A 19,561-nucleotide genomic window follows, 5' to 3' on the forward strand; every position below is an offset into this window, starting at 1 on the left:
GAAAATAATTCAGATGTCCATCAACTGATGAATAGATAAATAAAATATCATATATCCATACAATGAAATGTTATTTGTCAATAAAAAATAAATGAAATATTGAGACATACTATATCATAAATGAACCTTGAAAACAGTATGCTAAGTTAAGCCATTTGCAAAAGATCACACATTATAAATGATTCAATTTATATGAAATGCATAGAATGGTAAATTTATTGAGACAAAGTAGATTAGTGGTTGCCAGGGGTTGGAGGAGTACACTAGGGGAATAGGAGGTGATGGCTAAGGGTTATGGGGTTTCCTTTTAGGGTAAGAAAAATGTTCTAAAATTGATTATGGTGATGAATACACAACTCTGTGAATATACCAAAGCCACTGAAGGGTGTACTTTAAGTGGGTGAATTAATTGTTATGGGAATTATATCTCCAGAAACATGTTTTGTTTTTTAAATCAAGACATAAACATGTTGCGAGGATGGAAGTGCCATGGAAAAGATCAGTATACTCTTCACTTTCCATGAGAGGATGTCATAACTAAAACTGAAAAATCAAGAAGTAATGGTAAAAGCCAACATGGAGGCAAGTACCCAAATAAACATCTAAAATTGTTGCAAGTAGAAGCTCTGGGATAATGAGAATTGGAGATGTGGAGAAGTGGGACAAGGAATAACTATTTCTTTACAAACTTTATGGAAATACTTGATTTTTACATGTACATGTATAACTTTGATAAAAGTAAAAAAAAGTTGAATAATATAAATCATTTGGTCCAACTCTCTCTCTTTGTAGGTGAGAAAGCGAAAGTCCAGGAAATAAGTGACACAACTAGTTATCTGTACTAGTTCAGAGGACAGCCCCTAATTCCCAGCCAACCACCTTCTATCAGGCCAATCTGAATGACAAATTTAGATAGCTTCTTACATAGACAGAAAATTCCTTGGGTGCACTGGAGATGTTTCCTGAGGGAGACACCTTCTCTGAGATGTGCTCCATGGTAACAGCAGTAGGTATGATCTTTGTAGCAAGCTTGATTAGGGTATGACCCTGGGAACCTGGAAAAGCCCAGCAATTTCCAGGGTAGACATCCGGCTGGAAAGAAAACACTGAATTAATCTCTTAACTAGTTATGTGAATCCATTCCCACAATACTGATCAGCTAATCACTATTGACTGCAGATCTCTCTTATGCCTATAAAATAGGAAAACTCCCAAGACACCTCTAGTGTGGTTGCTTTTCCAGAGCACTGTATGCTCATATCAATCAGAGTCCTTTATCATATGAGCATGTTTTCTTTCATTGCTCTAACTAGACTGTAACCTGTTATAAGGCAGCTAGAGGGCATGAGTGGGGTGCTGGTAAGGCTAGTGATGGTTGTAGTGAGGATGATGGTGGTGACCACTGTAGTGATCATTGTGGTGATGATGGTGGTAATAATGGTGGCAGTGGAGGTGATGATGATGGTGGTAGTGGTAATGGTGATGGCAATGGTGGTCATGGCAATGGTGGTGGTGGTAGAGGTAATGGTGATGGTAGTAATGGTAGTGGTGGTGATAGTGATAGTGATAATTGGAGTAGTAGTGGTGAAGGTGGTGATAAAGGTAGTGGTAGTGGTGGCAGTGATGGTGGTGGTGGTGGCAACAGTGACATTGGTGGTGGTGATGATGATGGACATGGGGGTGGTGATAAAGAAAGATGGTGATGGAGGTGGCGGTGGTGGTGGCAGTGATGGTGGCTGTGGTGGCAGTGATGGTGATGGTGGTGGTGGTGATGGTGATGGACATGGAGGCTGTGATGAAGAAAGATGGTGGTGGTGGTGGTGACGAAGATGAGGGTGTTGATGGAGATGGGAGTGGTGGTGGTGATTATGGTGATAGAGAAGAAAAATGAGGTCTACTACTTTGTAGATATAAACTACAGACTGGAATAAGATCAATGGGTTTTACCCCTGAAAGTTCTAAATTTGCGACTAACTTCAGGTGTATGGATCAAAGTTGAGAGGTGCTCTGCTGTCTGTTGATGGCTACTGCCTTTAGAATGTAACTGAAAAGTTTGGTGGGGATCTTACTTGGAGATTTCTCCTGTTATAATTAGACTTAAGAACATGTGGTCTGAATAGCACTTAACACAGTACAGTACTGGCACTTAGCAGACAAGTACTTTCAACAAATGTTCGTTGAATGAAGTTTTCAATGGAAAAGTATGGTCACAGAATCAACTTACAGAAAAGACACGGAATGTATATGTTTTATTTGAGAATAAAATAATCTAGTTTACTAATCTTAAAATGATAAATAAGTAAATAATTAATCATAGTTTACTAACCATAAAATAAGACATAATTCATGCAGTGTACTGACTATAAAAAATGTAATGAGATGATTTCAGGTTCTGTAACAAGTTCGGACACTCTTATATTGCCTCTATTTTAAAATTAACATTTTCATGATAAATAATAAGCACAAAATTCTAAAATAGAAATAAGTGATTCTTAATTTAGCTTTACCTGAAGAATAATATCTGGAGGCATTTCATGATTTAGGAAACTTATCCCATGCCAGTACAATTTTGCTTTATTATTTTTGTAACTTTCTGAGGTCCCAGCTTCAATGATGGAGGCTCCTAAAATTATAAAATAAGTTTTAAAATAAAGAAACAACATACACCATTCAAAACACATCATTTGAATTTTAACAGTGTCTCTAGAAAATTATTACTGGGCAAATTATAAGTGAGGTAAAATTCATACTTAGGAATTGATAGGAAAAGTATGACAGTTTTCACTACCACTGAAATTTTGTCATTTTGAAGAAAACAAGTTTTCTCTGTTTAGTTTCACAAAATGTAAGATAAAAATTGAATTTTGAGGCAAGTAAAGTAGAGATGAGAACATTATATGGATTCTGTATCACCTAAAACGTACATAGATCTCTATATTTCAACAGCTCATGCGATAAATGAGACTTCCTGTCATCCCCATTCACTCAATAACAAAAAAAGCAGAAAACCAACAACACTCCAAATGTCCTTCAAGTTACATTTGCAGCAATTATGCAGATTCATTGAACTCAATTTTAATCAAATAAATATGAAATATACTCATCAAACATTATCCCTTCAGGTTACTTCATTTTAGAAGCAAAATGTATTTTATACATAAGAAATAAAGAAAATGCAAATGGCTTTTTCAAATTGCATTTGCATAACACACCACAACACTAAAAATACATGTGCCTCATCAAGTTTTTTTTTTTTTTTTTTTTTTTTTTTTGAGACCGGGTCTCACTCTGTTGCCAGGCTGGAGTGCAGTGGCGCAATCTTGGCTTACTGCAACCTCCGCCTCCCGGGTTCAAGTGATTCTCCCGCCTCAGCTTCCCAAGCAGCTGAGGCTACAGGCGCCCACCACCACACCGGCTAAATTGTTGTATTTTTAGTAGAGACGGGGTTTCACCATATTGGCCAGGATAGTCTCCATCTCCTGACCTAGTGATCCACCCACCTCGGCCTCCCAAAGTGTTGGGATTACAGGCATGAGCCACCGCACCCAGCTGATTATCCATACTTTTTCTTAGATGACACACTTTTTGAAATAGTAAATGAGTTCCTAGAGTTGCCAGATTTGGCAAATAAAAATACAAGATGGCCATTTAAATTTGAATTTCAGGTAAACAAAGAATAAGTTTTTAGTTGTAGTCATACAACTTTGGGATATATACATACAATATTTGGGATATATTTATACTAAAAGATTATTTACTATTTGTCTGAAATTTAAATTTAACTGGGCTCCCTTCATTTTATCTGGAAACCCTATGTGTACTTCGTTTTTGAAGGCTGATACTGACTGCCCACTCACTATTCCTACTCGACCAAGTGGCTGGACAGAATCTACACTTTCACCTGCTAATGTGAGGACTGAGCACCCCATCCCCATAATCCTTTCCAGAAAAAAATTAAAATTTTAGTGTTGTGGAATTTTGAAAATAATTCATATTTATTCATTTTATCATTCATTAAGAAATGTAAGTCAGCTTTATTAAGATATAATTCACATCCTAAACAATTCACTCATTCACAGTGTGTGACTCAGGGTTTTGTATTATATTCTTAGAGTGGCACAGCCACCACAATCAATTTTAGATCATTTAGTCAGCCCCAAAAGGAACCCATAGCAGTTAGCTGTCATTCCCCATTTCCCCCAATATCCCTCCCCAAGCTTTGGCAATTATTAATTTATTTTCTGTCCCTGTATGTTTACCTATTCTGGACATTTCTTTTGCTGCTCCCTTGTAGTCAGTCACAGTATGTAGCCTTTTCACTAAGGCTACTTTCATTTAGCCAATGCGTTTGAGGTTTATGAATGCTGTAATAAGTATAAGAAGTTCATTCCTTTTATTGACTGCAGGTTAATATTCCGTTGTATGAATGCATCTGTTATTCTTTGTTGATGGACATGGGGTTATTCTCAATTTTGGTGATTATGAATACAGTTGCTATAGATATTCTTGGCAAGTTTTGATGTGAACATGTTTCAATTTATCTTAGATAAATATGTAGAAGTGGGATTGCTGGGTCAATAAGATGTTATATTGAACTTCATAAGAAATTGTCAGACTTTGCCAGAGTGGCTGTGCCAGGTTACATTCTCACCCACAGTGTATGAGAGGTCCATTTGGTTCATGCTGTTGCCAGCACTTAGTATGGTCAGTTTTGTTCTGTTTGGCATTCTAATAGGTGTGTAATGATATAACATTGAGATTTTAATTGACATTTCACTAATGAATAATAATGTGAGGCATTTTTTCATATACTTTTTTGATATGCATATATCTTCTTTAATGAAGTGTCTTCTAAATCTTTTGCCTATTTTGTATCGGGTTGTCTGTTTGCTTAATTGAGGCTTGACAGTTTTCTATAAATTCTGGATTCAAGAATGTGTGTGGTTTCCGAATATTCTCCCCCAGCCTGTAACTTGTCTTTTCCTTCTCGTAACTGTTTTTTGGCAGAGCAGAAATTAATTTTGATGAACCCTGTATTATCCATTATTTTCCTTTTACAATCATAGTTTTTGATGTTGTGTTTAAGAAAAGTTTTTCTAACTCTAAAAAATTTCTCTTATTTTTTTCCTAGCTTTAAGTTTTATATTTAAGACTGTGACCCATTTGGGGTTAATTTTTACAAATTGTGGGTTTGGGGCCAAGGCATTTTTTTTTTTCTTTTTTTGCATATGAATGTCCACCTGTTCCAGCACCACTGACTTGCCTTTTTTCCGTTTTTCAAAAATCTATTCACCACGGGTGTGAACTACTTCTAGACTTTTTGCATTGTTCCATTGATTTCACGAGTACCACATGCTCTTGATTACTGTAAACTTATAGTAAGCCTTAAAATCAGGTAGTGTGAGTTCTCCAACTTTGTCCCTCTTTTTCCCAAAACAAATTTGACTCTTCTAGTTCCTTCACCATTCCACGTACATTTTGAAAACAGGTTGTCAATTTCTACAAATAATTCTGCTGGGATTTTGATTAGGATTGTATTGAATCCATAGAAAAGCTGGACAGTATTGTCATCTTAATGGTATTGAGTCTTCAAATCCATAAACATGGTATACCTGTCCATTTATTTAAATCTTTGTTTATTTCTTTCATTATTATTTTTTAGTTTTTAGCTCTCAGTTCCCACATTTTATTACCCTTATACCTAAGTATTTTATGTTTTTTACTGCATTTATGAATAGTGCTGCTTTTAAATATTTTCTAATTTTCTATTGTTAGCATATAGAAATTGTGTATATACCCTTGAACTTGTAAACCTCACTTATTCTAGTAGATTTTTTTGGTGGTTTTTCTACATAAGCAATCATGTTGTCTCTGAATAGAACCATTTTTATTTCTTCCTTTCTAATTTGCATGCCTTTTCCCCTACCCTCTGCCTTTCTTACTCTCTCTCTCTCCCAGTTTTTCTTCATTTCCCTTTCCTGCCTTTTGTAAATATTAGTTGAAATTTTTAATTTTTTTTTTTTTTTTTTTTTTTTGAGACAGAGTCTCGCTCTGTCGCCCAGGCTGGAGTGCAGTGGCCGGATCTCAGCTCACTGCAAGCTCCGCCTCCCGGGTTCACGCCATTCTCCGGCCTCAGCCTCCCGAGTAGCTGGGACTACAGGCGCCCGCCACCTCGCCCAGCTAGTTTTTTGTATTTCTTAATAGAGACGGGGTTTCACCGTGTTAGCCAGGATGGTTTCGATCTCCTGACCTCGTGATCCGCCCGTCTCGGCCTCCCAAAGTGCTGGGATTACAGGCTTGAGCCACCGCGCCCGGCCAAAATTTTTAATTTTTTTTAAATTTTTTTATTTTTTTGAAACAGTCTCGCTCTGGGGCCCAGGCAACGGCACAATCTCGGCTCACTGCAATCTCTGCCTCGCCTTGCGGGTTCAAGCGATTCTCCTGCCTCAGCCTCCTGAGTAGCTGGGATTACAGGTGTGCGCCACCACACCTGGCTTTTTGTATTTTTAGTAGAGACGGGGTTTCACCATGTTGGCCAGGCTGGTCTCGAACTCCCGACCTCAAGTGATCCACCCGCCTTGGCCTCCCAAAGTGCCAGGATTATAGGCGTGAGCTACTGTGCGTGGCCTCCATTTTGATTTCTCCATTAGCATTTGGATATCTCTGTGTTTTAAAGTAATTATTCTCATGATTACAACACACATACCTAGCAGCTCATGGTTTATTTAAGAGTTAACTTTTTATCATTCAAGTAAAATCTTTACATTTATAGATGCCCATTAAATCTCACCCACTGACTTTTCCTTTATGGTTGTCATAGTATTAAATCTACATATATTAGCCCTCCACCCCCGGATAATGCCATACATTTTTTCCTTTCAACAGCCATACATATTTTGAAGTACTTAAAGAAAAAAAATTACCTCATCTTTTGTTGTTGTTGTTTTGAGATGGAATTTCACTCTCGTCACCCAGGCTGGAGAGCAGTGGCATGATCTAGGCTCACTGCAACCTCCACCTCCTGGGTTGAAGCTATTCTCCTGCCTCAACCTCTGGAGTAGCTGGAATTACAGGCATGCGCCACCACGCCCAGCTAATTTTTCTATTTTTAATAGAGACAGGATTTCACCATGTTGGCCTGGCTAGTCTGGAACTCCTGACCTCAGGTGATCCACCTGCCTCAGCCTCCCAAAATGCTGGGATTACAAGGTATGAGCCACCGTGCCGGGCCACCTCATCTTTACTCACAGATGAGGCTGTTGCTCCTTCTTCGTTCTTTAAGTCCCAAGTTTCTTTTTGGTGTCATTTCTATTGAGCTGAAGAACTTCCTTTAGCGGATTCATTGGCAGAGAATTTTCTTAGTTTTTCTTCATCTAAGAGTGTCTTCATTTTGCCTTCATTTCCTGAAAGATATTTTCACTGGATCTACAATTCTGCATTACTAGATCCTTTCCTTCAGCACTTTAAACATGTAGTTTCCTTCTCTTCTGGTCTCTTTAACTTCTGGTAAGAAATCTGTAATAATGCATTTTTTTTTAGCTTCTTTCAAATACTTTTCTTCATCTTTGATTTTGAGCAATTTAACTATGATGTGTCTGGATGTCATTTTCCTTGAATTTATCTTGTTTCTGATTTGCCATGCTTTTTGAATCTGTAAATTTATTTTTTATTTTTTTAAATCAAGTTTGAGATGTTTTTGGTTATTACTTCTTTAGATTATTGTCCTACATTGGTCTCCTCTTCATCTCCCTCTGAGACTACAAGGATAAGAATATTATACCTTTTTATAGTGTCCTATACGTTTCTGAAGTTGTTTGCATTTTTTTTGAACATTTTTTCATTCTTTGAATTGCATAATTTCTTTTGATCTATCTTCAACTGCACTACTTCTTTCTTTTTAATTTTTAAGTTTGGGGTACATGTGCAGGTTTGTTACATAGAAAAACTTGTGTCGTGGGGATTTGTTGTACAGATTATTTTGTCATCCAGGTGTTAAGCCTGGTATTCATTAGTTATTTTTCCTGATCTTCTCCCTTCTGTCACCCTCCATCCTCCAATAGGCCCCAGTGTGTGTTGTTGCCCTCTATGTGTTCATGTGTTCTCATCATTTAGCTCCCACTTATAAGTGAGAACATGTGTTTTTGGTTTTCTATTCCTGTGTTAGTTTGCTAAGGATAATGGCCTCCAGCTCCATCCATGTTCCTGCAAAGGACATGATCTTGTTCTTTTTTATGGTTGCATAGTATTCTATAGTGTCTATGTACAACATTTTCTTTATCCAATCTATCATTGATGGGAATTTAGGTTGGTTCCATGTCTTTTCTATTGTGAATAGTGCTACAGTGAACACATGCATGCATATATCTTTATGAAAGAATAATTTACATTCCTCTGGATATCCTAGTAATGAGTTTGATGGTTCAAATGGTATTTTTGTCTTTAGGTCTTTGAGGAATCACCACACTGTCTTTCGCAGTGGTTGAAATAATTTACACTCCCACCAACAGTGTATTCCTTTTTCTCCACAACCTTGCCAGTATCTGTTAGTTTTTAACTTTTTGATAATAGCCATTCTGACTGGTGTGAGATGTTATCTCATTGTGGTTTTGATTTGCATTTCTCTTATGATCAGTGATGTTGAGATTTTTTTCAAATGATTTTTGGCCATATGCAGGTCTTCTTTTGAAAAGTGTCTGTTCATGTCCTTTGCCCACTTTTTAATGGGGTTGTTTTGTTTTCTTGTAAATTTGTGCAAGTTCCTTATAAATGCTGGATATTAGACCATTGTTGGATATAGAGTTTGCAAAAATTTCCTTCCATTCTGTAGGTTGTCTGTTTACTCTGCTGATAGTTTCTTTTTCTGTGCAGAGCTCTTTAGTTTAATTAAACCCCATTTGCCAATTCTTACTTTTGTTGCAATTGCTTTTGATGTCTTTGTCATGATATCTTTGCCCATGCCTATGTCCTGAATGGTACATACAACTTTCAGGCTGAGACTATGGGGTTTTCTAGATACAGGATTATGTTGTCTGCAAACAGGTATAGTTTGACTTCCTCTCTTCCTATTTGGATGTGCTTTATTTCTTTCTCTTCCCTAATTACCCTGGCCAGGACTTCTAATACTGCGTTGAACAGGAGTAACTTCATAGGCAATACCTAGGTTGTCTTCCTGGGTTTTTAATTTTTTAATTTTTTTTTTTTGGTAGTTTTGGCTTTTACATTTAAATCTATGTTCCATTTTCAGTTTTTTTTATATTTGATGTATGGAAGGGGTCCAATTTCAGTCTTCTGCATATGGCTAGCCAGTTATTCCAGTACCATTTATTGAATAGGAATACTTTCTGCAATGTTTGTTTCTGTCAGATTGGTAGAAGATTAGATAGTTGTGTGTGACCTTATTTCTGGGTTCTCTATTCTGTTCCATTGGTATATGTGTCTGTTTTTGTGCCAGTACCATGCTGTTTTGGTTACTGTAGCTCTGTAGTATAGTTTGAAGTTGGGTAATGTGATGCCTCCAGCTTTGTTCTTTTTGCTTAGAATTGCCCTTGCTATTTTTGGTTTCATATGAATTTCAAAATAGTTTTATCTAGTTATGTGAAGAATGTCAATGGTAGTTTAATAAGTATAGCATTGAATCTATAAATTGCTTTCGGCAGTATGGCCATTTTAATGATATTGATTCTTTCTATCCATGAGCATGAGATGTTTTTCCATTTGTTTGTATCATCTCTGATTTCGTTAAGCAATGGTTTGTAGTTCTCTTTGTAGAGATCTTTCACCTCCAAAATTATCTGTATTCCTGGGTATTTTATTCTTTTTATGGCAATTGTGAATGGGAGTTCATTACTGATTTGGCTCTTGGCTTGACTTTTGTTGGTGTATAGGAATGCTAGTGATTTTTGCACATTGATTTTGTATCCTGAAACTTGGCTGAAGTTGTTTATCAACTTAAGAAGCTTTCGGACTGAGACTATGGGGATTATGTTGTCTGCAAACGGGGATAGTTTGACTTCCTCTCTTCCTATTTGGATGCCCTATATTTCTTTCTCTTGTCTGATTACTTTGGCCAGGACTTCTCATACTGTGTTAAATAGGAGTGACTTCACTACTTTTTTTTCTCTATTTTTGTTTTTCTATTATTAAGCATATATAGTCAATTTTTATTTTAGATATTGTATTTTTCAGTTCTAAAATTCCATCTGGTTCTTTTTATTCTCTTGGCTGAGAATAGGTATCTTTTCATTCGTTTCAAGTGTACTTACTTTTACCTCATAAAGCATAATTATGCTAGCTGCTTCAAGCTTTGTGTGACAATTTGAACATCTGTGTCATGATGAGGTTGGCATCTGTTGTCTTTTCCCTTGGTAGTTGGTCTTATTTCCCTAGGAGTCTGCATGCCAAGTAATTGTGATTTGTACCCTAGACATACTGAATATTATATTGTAAGACTCTGAGTCCCATAAAAATCCACTAGGGAATGCTTTCATTTGCTTCATCAATCAGCCTAGAAATGTGAGTCCTCCCTCCTTTTATGGGTGGTGGTTCCAATCTCAATTCAGTCCTCAAAACCTTTGCTACAGGCCTGTCATGTCCATGTACCACTCAGGGGTTAGTCCAAGACTTGAGTCATAGTTTACATCATTGCCAAATGCTCAAAGCCTCCACTTTGCTGCTTTGAGTCTGTTCCCACGAATGGGCAGCTGAGAGGTGAGGCCAGAAGCTGGCCACAAACAGACAGGGGAGCAGGCGTCTTCTTTGCAGCTTTGCCTTCCCAGGCTTTCTCCCCACAATCTCTGGACCACAGAACTACTTTATTCTGCGTCTTTGGCTAGAAAAATGGGGCCTCTCTCAGTTTTAGCTGCCCAACCTGCTGCCACATTTGCAGCTCTGTAATTGCTGCCTGCCTCAGCCTACGCTGCAAGAGAAAAGAAAAGAAAAAAGGAAACTCCCACAGGCTCACAACTACAGTTTTTGGTTCCCCTCTTCCAACTGCCTGCTTTGTTTACTTTTCAGCCCACTCAGGTAGTTGCTTTTTGAATTTTGTCCAGATTTTTTTTTCATTGTAATCAGGTGGGAAGGGACTTAACAGGCTTTCTCCATCTTGGCCAAAGCCAAAGCAGAACTGACATTTGTTTCCACATCTATGGTTACAGAGAAGCCCGATTATCTCCTTCTTTTCCTCACTCTTCATGCGCTACTTGTGCACCTACATTCGTCATCATAGGCTTTTCAAAATGGAAGTTGTAATTACATCAATTGATGTAAATACATCAATACAAAGAAGAAAGCATTTAAAAAGTGTATCAGAATGCCAAGACCAAAAAAAAAATAAATAAAAAAATTAAAAAATTAAAAATAAAGAACTATGGTCCTTCTCCCATCTTACCTTAACACTCATGCTTTAGGGCATCAGGTTCGGGAAAGTTCTGCCCTCTAACTCACTCTCTCAAAAAACACACACTCTCAAGCCTGAGTAATCATGCTGTTCCAAATGCTCTCCAGTTCATGTAAGCTGGAAATTTATCTCCCTGGCATAAATTTGAGTATCAATTGATTAAAATTAGCATTACTATGTGTTTTATATTTCCTTTCTCCTTCTGTCCCTTTCTTCTTTCCTTCCACATTGTTCACTGAACACATATTGCTCATAGTCTATTATAGGCAGAGCATGGTAGAGAAGATTAAGGTTAATGATTCATAGCCTTAGCCCTTAAGAATTAATCTTAATTGAAATATATTAGGAACATTATATATAACCTTTAAACACTGTCATTTAATCCCTAATAATGCATTTAGATTGGTTATCATAGTCATTTTAGTATATAATAATGTAAAATGTCCTAATATTTTGTGCCTTTCACAACTTCACTGTGGCATCTTGGCTTTCTTGGTGGTTCTTTTAGATGCATGTTAATGAAGTTGCACAGGCTTTATTCCCTGGAACATTTGCACACAGAAAGCAATCAGTGACAACTATTTCTATTCTCTTCTTTATTATCTAAATTGATTAATTTCCCCCCTCTCAAGTTACCAGATAAACATGTTTTCCTCATAAACAAATGTAGAGGATAGAGACACTCCTGAAGTATTGTTTTTTTAAATGTTCCTCTTTTCACTTTTTCTGTACTCACCGGCCGACTTCAGAGCATAATCAGCCATCTGGACTTGGTCTTCTCTCAACTTTTTAAGTACATAATTGACCAAGTTTGACATTTCCTGTAGAAATTTTAGAAACAGTTTTCTGTTAACAATGTCTGCCAACTGCTTGAGTTTTGACCATTCGTTTTATTGATTTGGACCTAATTTGCAAAATTAGAATAGCAGTGAGCACCTATCAGCTGCACTCTGAGCCAGGCACTGTGCATGTGTCGTGGACTGACATCTTCACGGCTCCTGGGAGTGTCCCTCTCAGGGATACGACGTAAATAAAGCCAAAGTGTGTTCAGGGACTCCCACAAGGTCACGCAGCATGGTGGACCTACGGTCCCTTCTGAAGCCCTAACCACTGCATCACAGTGCCCTCCCGGTGAGGTGTGAGGTGAGGTTGTGCTGTGACCTACTGTGTTCCATCCCTCATTAGTGTCCTGCGGTTAGCAGTAAAGACTGAAAGACTTGAACATTCTAGAGTTACTTGGGAATCAAGGCAGTTTACACAGATTACATGATTACTTATATTAGACATTTTTCACTGACTCTAATTAATATTGGGTTCTGAAGGATGCTGTCATTCTAAAAAACAAAAACAAACAAACAAACAAACAAACAAAACCATAAGCACCCTAAGTAGGCGCAACAGTTTAAGTTCAAGCTGCCTAAATGTAACACCTTCACAGTGACAAGGATGAAATGGGGCCTGGCGGGCGGCAGGTGGTCTGTGTCAGATTGCTGCGTATTTCAAAAAGTAGACATTAGGGAAGAAAAAGAAAGTAGTAATGACAGCAGAAGAGAAAGAAGCAAAACAGAGCTCATGGTTTCCAACACAGTTTTGCCTGAATCTGATGCTGACTAGACTAACTGCATTAGCTACAAAGATGATGAATGCAAATCTTTTGCTATTTAAGGTATTTGTGTATAGAGCTCAGAGACTGTTCTTTCTTTCTCTCTCTCTCTTTCTTTCTTTCTTTCTTTCTACTGGAAAATAGAAGAGTTATTTATTTTGGTGTGAAGTAAGTCATATGCAATAGAATGTCTTCTCTGTGACACAGCATTTATGAAACAGTGGGTTTCTGTACACGAACCAAATATCAGTCAACACTGGACTTCCCATTGGGAGAAGAAGTGGATGTGACACTGGAAGGACATACTCCCCGTCACCCTGGACATCCTCACTATCCACCACCCCATCCCGCCCAACATGCTTTGCCTCATCCAGGACCTCCGTGTGGTCTGGGTCCTCCACAGGGTCTCCATGGGTGTTCCAGCTGTGATTATTGTCCGTACCATCCTTCATATCTCTAAGCAATGCCTTCAGGACATCTATTTGTTCAATCAAAAGTAGAATTTTATGAAAATTGTTTTCCAGAGTCTGGCTTTCCTTCCTGTAAAGGGAGAACCTCAGCATGAGAGGAAGAAAGTGTAAAGCTCCTGTTATCAGCTGTGGCTGGGCTTCGGAGCCTGCCACGTGATGAGGTGCTTTATATTGTTGAAGATATACATTCTTGAGTGAGGGGAGAGCAGAGCACACCCATTTCTCTAAAGCATCATGCTTCACTTAAAAAAAAAACCCGAGGCCATCCAGGAGTCACATGGCTGAGGGTGTCCTAGTGCTTGGCCGGGCTCTGCACAGGACGACAAGCAAGGCTCAATCAACCTTGCTGGTCCCCCAGCTGGGTGACATTACACAGGTGAATCCTGAATCCCACTGGTACCCTCCTTCCGACTGGGAACACCTTGCATTTCCAGTGTAGTACAGAGCAGTGGCTTTTGAACCGTAGCCTGAGTTCAGTGGAAGTGCCTTGGGCAAGGGGTGCTGGGGGATCCAGCCAGTGGGCAGCAACCGGTTACCAGATTGACAGCTTGAGCATGCAAGATTTTACTTCCCAAGAATGGGTTTTCTGTGTTTACAGTTTGAAAATGACTAGTAGAGAGAATAAGAAAATGTCAAGCGAATAGGTATTTCTTTATGCTGAAAAAGTATAAACACTACTTATCTAGTATTTTTCCCCATTTGTAAAACAATACATGCTTAAAATTGGGGAAAAAACAAGCATTTAGAAGAAATAAACACTGTTAAATTTTAATGACTTTCTACCAGTTTTTATTCCATGCAAAAAATTAGTAACAAAATAGAAATAATATTTATAATTTTGTGTCTCCACTACACTTCCAAATGATTAAACCTATTTTAGAATTATTTAAATGGCTTTATAATTCTTCATTTCATGAATATATTCCAATGTAGTTAACCATTGGTCTATTTTTCTTATAGGGTTGTTTTCCATTTTTAATTATCATAAATAACATGGAAAGCACACCTCAGTGTGTATTTTATTAAGGAATGCTCCATAGAAGTAGAAATATATAAAGGGGCAAGTAATTTTCTAAAGTACTAAAAATGTTACTGTTTGGTGTTTAAAATTTTAAATTATGTAGATGCACAAGTGAGAGGAGGCAACTTTAATTGGGTTGTTTCCTTCTTCTGAGAAATCCAAATAACAATAAATGTACTATTTTTAATACTAAACACAGCAGGAGTAGATTAATTCACCTCTAACCCTTTAATCTTTTCTATCTTCTTTTTTTCTTTTTCTTCCTCCTTTCTTTCCATCTGCATATATACATAGAGAAATGCTAAGAATGATGTCATTAACTATTAATAATAGTTATTTCTGGGAGTGAAATTTTGAGTTATTTCAGGGAGTAGCTTTTCTTTCTTATGCTTTTTTGTACAAAAACATTTCAGTATTTGAAATCACACCAAAAAGAGACACATAGCAAAAAAAATCTCACTCACTTTAAAAGTTCCAGTTGCTCTTTAGGCATACGAAGTCTGGCCTGAAAACAACAGAAAAAGATAAATCATTCTGAATTCTGCTTATTCAAGTAGAGTTTTTTTTTTTTTTTCCTCAGAAAGGGGAAATAAATAGCACGTTGACTCCTGATATATAGATGTGCTGGCTGGAACTCAGGAGCATCCTCTGAGTGGCCTGCCTCTTTCCCAGCCTCATCTGTACCTCATGAATGTATTTGAAGGAGATGAGGTAATGCAAATCTATTTAATGAGTGACATTCAACAGGAACTCTTGGTTGGGCACATCATTTCCTGTTTCTTAAGACTGTAAAGGCCTGAACACAGTCTGATGGGGAGGAGAGAGTGAGGTTGGAAGAGGAAAAAATAGAGGGAGGAGGAAGAGAGGGAAGGGAAGACAAAGGGGAGAGGCGCCCCTGGTGAACGTGGAAAAACCCAAGGAGCACGTGGCGACATTAGAGGGCATGCTGAGCTCTTTGGGCTTGTTCCTGAACAAGGAGGGAGACTCCCACTTACAAATAAGAAAGGGATGTGATTACTTTTGGGCTAGACTGGCCATCACAATCAGAAAATTGCAGAAATGTATCTAACATTGGTGACATGTGTGGTATAGATAGTCTCTGGTGTGGATGGTCTTGGTGGTTACCAAACTAAGACAAGAAACCAGGAAAAGGTAAAATTACCGTTTGGACACAACGTTTGCCTTCAGAGGACTTTCTGCTGTGGAGGTGGTCAGGGAAGACATAAACACTGGAGAGATAGAGGATGCCAGAATGCAGGCAGCACTCTAGTCTGCAGTACCAGGCTACTGTGCTGCCTGTTCCTCTCCTAGAATGGGGGAATGGCCTAGCCGCCTCTTCCTGTCACTGAGAAGACCTTGGGCCTGGGTGGCCAGCACCTCTATGTTCCTTAGCTCATCCTGCTGTGTGTCTTCCAGGCCCTGCCACAGATGACGGTGGTTGGTTGGGTGCTCACATTTTTTTTTTTTTTTTTTTTGAGATGGAGTCTTGCTCTGTCACCCAGGCTGGAGTGCAGTGGCACCATCTCGGCTCACTGCAAGCTCCGCCTCCTGGGTTCACGCCATTCTCCTGCCTCAGCCTCCCGAGTAGCTGGGACTACAGGCACCCACCACCATGCCCGGCTAATTTTTTTTGTATTTTTAGTAGAGACAGAGCTTCACCGTGTTAGCCAGGATGGTCTTGATCTCCTGACCTCGTGATCCGCCCGCCTTGGCCTCCCAAAGTGCTGGGATTACAGGCGTGAGCCACTGCACCCGGCTAAGGGTGCTCACATTTCAAATGCCCTACAAGTCATTAGCCTGGGAGCCTCCAAAGCCCTGCACTCTCTTCCCATCTGTCTTTACCCAGCATGAGACACACACACACAAACACACACACTCCACATACACACACTCATACACACTTATGCCCATGCTCATATGCACACATGCATACTCACATATGCACACATGCACAGCCTCTATTCCAACATGGGATGGTTGGAGAAGGTCAATAATATTATCAACAGAGGAAGGAGGGCAAAAGAGAGCACCTTGGGGCACCAATCTTGAAGGGCTCAGAAGCCAACTGAGTGGACAAGCTGGTGAGAAGGGGAGGACAAATGTGGAAGGGAGATCTCTTCCCCAGAGAATTCTAGGAAAAATAGTCAACAATGCCCATGAACGGATGGCTCCTGACATCCTTTCTTTATATCTGGAACTCCCCTACCCTGACATGTTTTACTCAAGTGATTTATCAATTAAGAGGCAGTATCTTTGACTACGTGCCAAGAAAATAATGTAGATCGGAGTGGAGGAATGATAAGTGTGAAAACGAAGTCTGACCCAAGCAACCAATTCCCTTGGGTTTAAACTTAAATCTTGGAGGATTCCCACAGCAGTTTCCAGAATTTTGTCTCATCCACATACTCTCCCTGCCAGGTTGGGAAGCAGACACCTCTGCCTTTAATGATCACTTTCTTGTAGCAACAAAGCTCATACTTCAGGTGCCCAACAGAGAACTCAAAGAGACCCTATGAGTTTCCTGGGGCTCTTGACACACATGACCACAAATGAGGTGGCTTGAAACAATGGAAATTTATTCTGTTGCTGTTCCGGAGGTCAGAAGCATGAGGTCAACGTGTCTACATGGTTACGCTCCTATGAAGGTCCTCAGGGAGATTCTGTTTCTTGCCTTTTCTAACTTCTGGTGGCTCTGGGCACTCCTAGGCTTGTGGCTACATCGCTCCAGTCTCTGCCTCTGCCTTTATGTGGTCTCCTCTTCTCCTCTCTGTGTCTCTGTCCTCTGTAAGTCTCCTAAAGAGATCCCTGTCATTGTATTTAGGATCCATCTGAGTAATCTAGGACAATTTGATATCAAGAAACTTAATTACATCTGCAAAGACCTTTTTCCCAAATAAAGGTCATGTACCCAGGTTCTGGGGGTCAGGAGGTAGACATATCTTTTTGGGGATCACCTTTCAGTCTCCTACAGTGATCATCAATGTGTTATCTGGGAAATAATGCTCCATCTTTATCCAGTGATTAGCCTGCTTTTCTGTTTCAAAGACTGGCTTTTTATCAGTTTGCTCTGCCCAAAATAGTGCCACATACTATAAATGTGTTGTATCTTGTATGGTGCTGTTGCGTCATGTGTGAGAATGGTGTCAGAATGGAATGTAGTGTGACACATGGAAAAATATTGCCTTACTTTTGTTCTGAGCAATTACACTTCTTATATGTTCTCCTCATCATTTTTATTTTGAAAAGGATGTGAATTCGGGAGCTTATCATTGGTAGATATTCTCACTTCTAGTTTTTCACATTGTGTTTGAGCAAGTTCCCTGTCAGTAGGAGCAGTGTTTTCAATTTGTTTCTTTTTTCTGTTCTAGCCATAAAATAACATATAGAAAACACTCCTCAATTAGTTTGCTGATAAATGAACTTGAGAGTTCCTTGAAAAATAAAATTTTTCACAATTTTAAAAACATTTTTATTTTGCCTCATTCCCAAAAGCATTTCAGGCAAGTTCTACTATAGGAACATATATAGTATAAGAATATGTAGGACAAAACAGTAAGTGAGGAAGTCAAAGTGACGATAAAATAAAGATTGGAAAAGTAAGGTAACGCAAGAAGGATGAGGTTGGAACCTACTCGTGCCTGAAATTCTTGAAATTTATTAGCTGTGGGCTATAAATTTGTTTCAGAGCATCACAGCAACCAAATGGGTGGGAAAGGGGGCAGGCCAATGACCAAAATTTACCACATCCACAATGTGAAAAAAGAAAATCAAAAGTGTTATAAGGCTGCTTTGTGTATAGTTGATGATCTTTCTGCAACATTTCTGGCAATGAGATGGGGGTTCAGTGTCCTAGGAACCTTCCTAAAACATCCCTCCCTGTAGGCTGTTGGCCTCATGACAAAGCCTACCTCAGGGAAAGCCTCATCAGATGTGAAAATGTCCAAAGCACTCATTAAGAGGACACAGCCTCCAGGGATATTGTTTTCAGCAACAAAGCCCCTGTGCCCTATCCTAACCATGGATTAAGGTAGGGTCTGTCTGCATGGGCTGTCAATTTACAGCCTCCTGAGATATGAAAGCATCAGGTAGAGGCTGGCAAAGAAATAGCCATGGGCAAAGCCCAGTCTTATTTGTTTTTTGTTTGTTTGTTTGTTTGTTTCCAGATAATGTTGACTGAGACCCAAAGCTTTATGCCTTGGAACATGGCTGAAGTAATTTGAACCAGGATAAATTCAATGATGTGTTAACAAATTTCTTACATGGTCATTAAAATTTTTTCTCAGTGAAGTCCCATAAGATACCTAATTTTAAACCATATAACTTCAAGGTGAATCCTACAAACTATAGAGATGACAGACTATGTCCTGCGTAAATAACTAAGCTTGCTGCTTAATACAGGTTTTAAGATAGAAACCAATTAAATATTGGAGTAAGAAATTTGAAGTCATTTGTCTTGAACTAACGACTGTGATTGCTATGGCTTGAATATCTATCTATGTTTCTTCCAAAATTCATGTTGAAACTTAATCCCCATTGTGTTGGTGTTAAGAGGAAGGGTATTTTGGGGAGTGATTAAGTCATGAAGGTATCAACCATGTGAATAGCATTAGTGCTTTTAATAAAAAGCTCAAAGGAAGTAGTTTAGGCCCTTTTTGCCCTTTGACCTTCTGCCACTTGAAGACACAAGAAAGCTCTCATTAAACATAGAATACTCATGCCTTGATCTTGGACTTCACAGCCTCTAGAACTGTGAGAAACACATTTCTGTTGTTTATAAGCCACCCGGTCTATGGCATTTTGTTATAATAGCACAAATGGATTAAGACTGTGCTGGTGATTTGAAAGTGGCATGTGACAATAAAATTTTGTTCTCAGTGTAGCAGTGAGCAAAGTCTTAGTCTGAATGGCAGGCCCAGTCTCAACAAAATCTGGATCCTCAGGGAGGACTATTTCAGCTCTGGAATATGCAGTGGTGTGACCACAGGCTGCCTTCCTTCACTGTGCTGATCCAGCTTCCTAATCTATAAATGGATTTAGTAATACTCTTACTGAAAGGTCATTTCGAGGATAAA

General features: G+C 38.8%; 2 protein-coding genes across 4 annotated transcripts in view; both read right to left on the bottom strand.

The window, feature by feature from the left end:
• The window catches only part of HUS1 (HUS1 checkpoint clamp component), a 154,370-nt gene that overhangs the window by 48,134 nt on the left and 86,675 nt on the right, over positions 1 to 19,561 (bottom strand). The gene's annotated exons all lie outside the window — the stretch shown is intronic.
• Positions 1 to 19,561, bottom strand: part of SUN3 (Sad1 and UNC84 domain containing 3) — a 47,255-nt gene that overhangs the window by 11,737 nt on the left and 15,957 nt on the right. For 2 of the 3 annotated variants that reach the window (XM_050785536.1, XM_050785538.1), the window contains exons 5-9: positions 14,954 to 14,994; positions 13,364 to 13,538; positions 12,132 to 12,216; positions 2,508 to 2,623; positions 925 to 1,092 (exon numbers count right to left, since the gene is read on the bottom strand). In XM_050785536.1, the coding sequence (XP_050641493.1) occupies positions 925 to 1,092; positions 2,508 to 2,623; positions 12,132 to 12,216; positions 13,364 to 13,538; positions 14,954 to 14,994 (585 nt within the window). The remainder of the gene's footprint in view (positions 1 to 924; positions 1,093 to 2,507; positions 2,624 to 12,131; positions 12,217 to 13,363; positions 13,539 to 14,953; positions 14,995 to 19,561) is intronic. The other variant, XM_050785537.1, reaches the window with a different exon arrangement.

This window comes from Macaca thibetana, chromosome 3, assembly GCF_024542745.1.
Source record: "Macaca thibetana thibetana isolate TM-01 chromosome 3, ASM2454274v1, whole genome shotgun sequence".
NCBI classification, from domain to species: Eukaryota; Metazoa; Chordata; class Mammalia; order Primates; family Cercopithecidae; genus Macaca; species Macaca thibetana.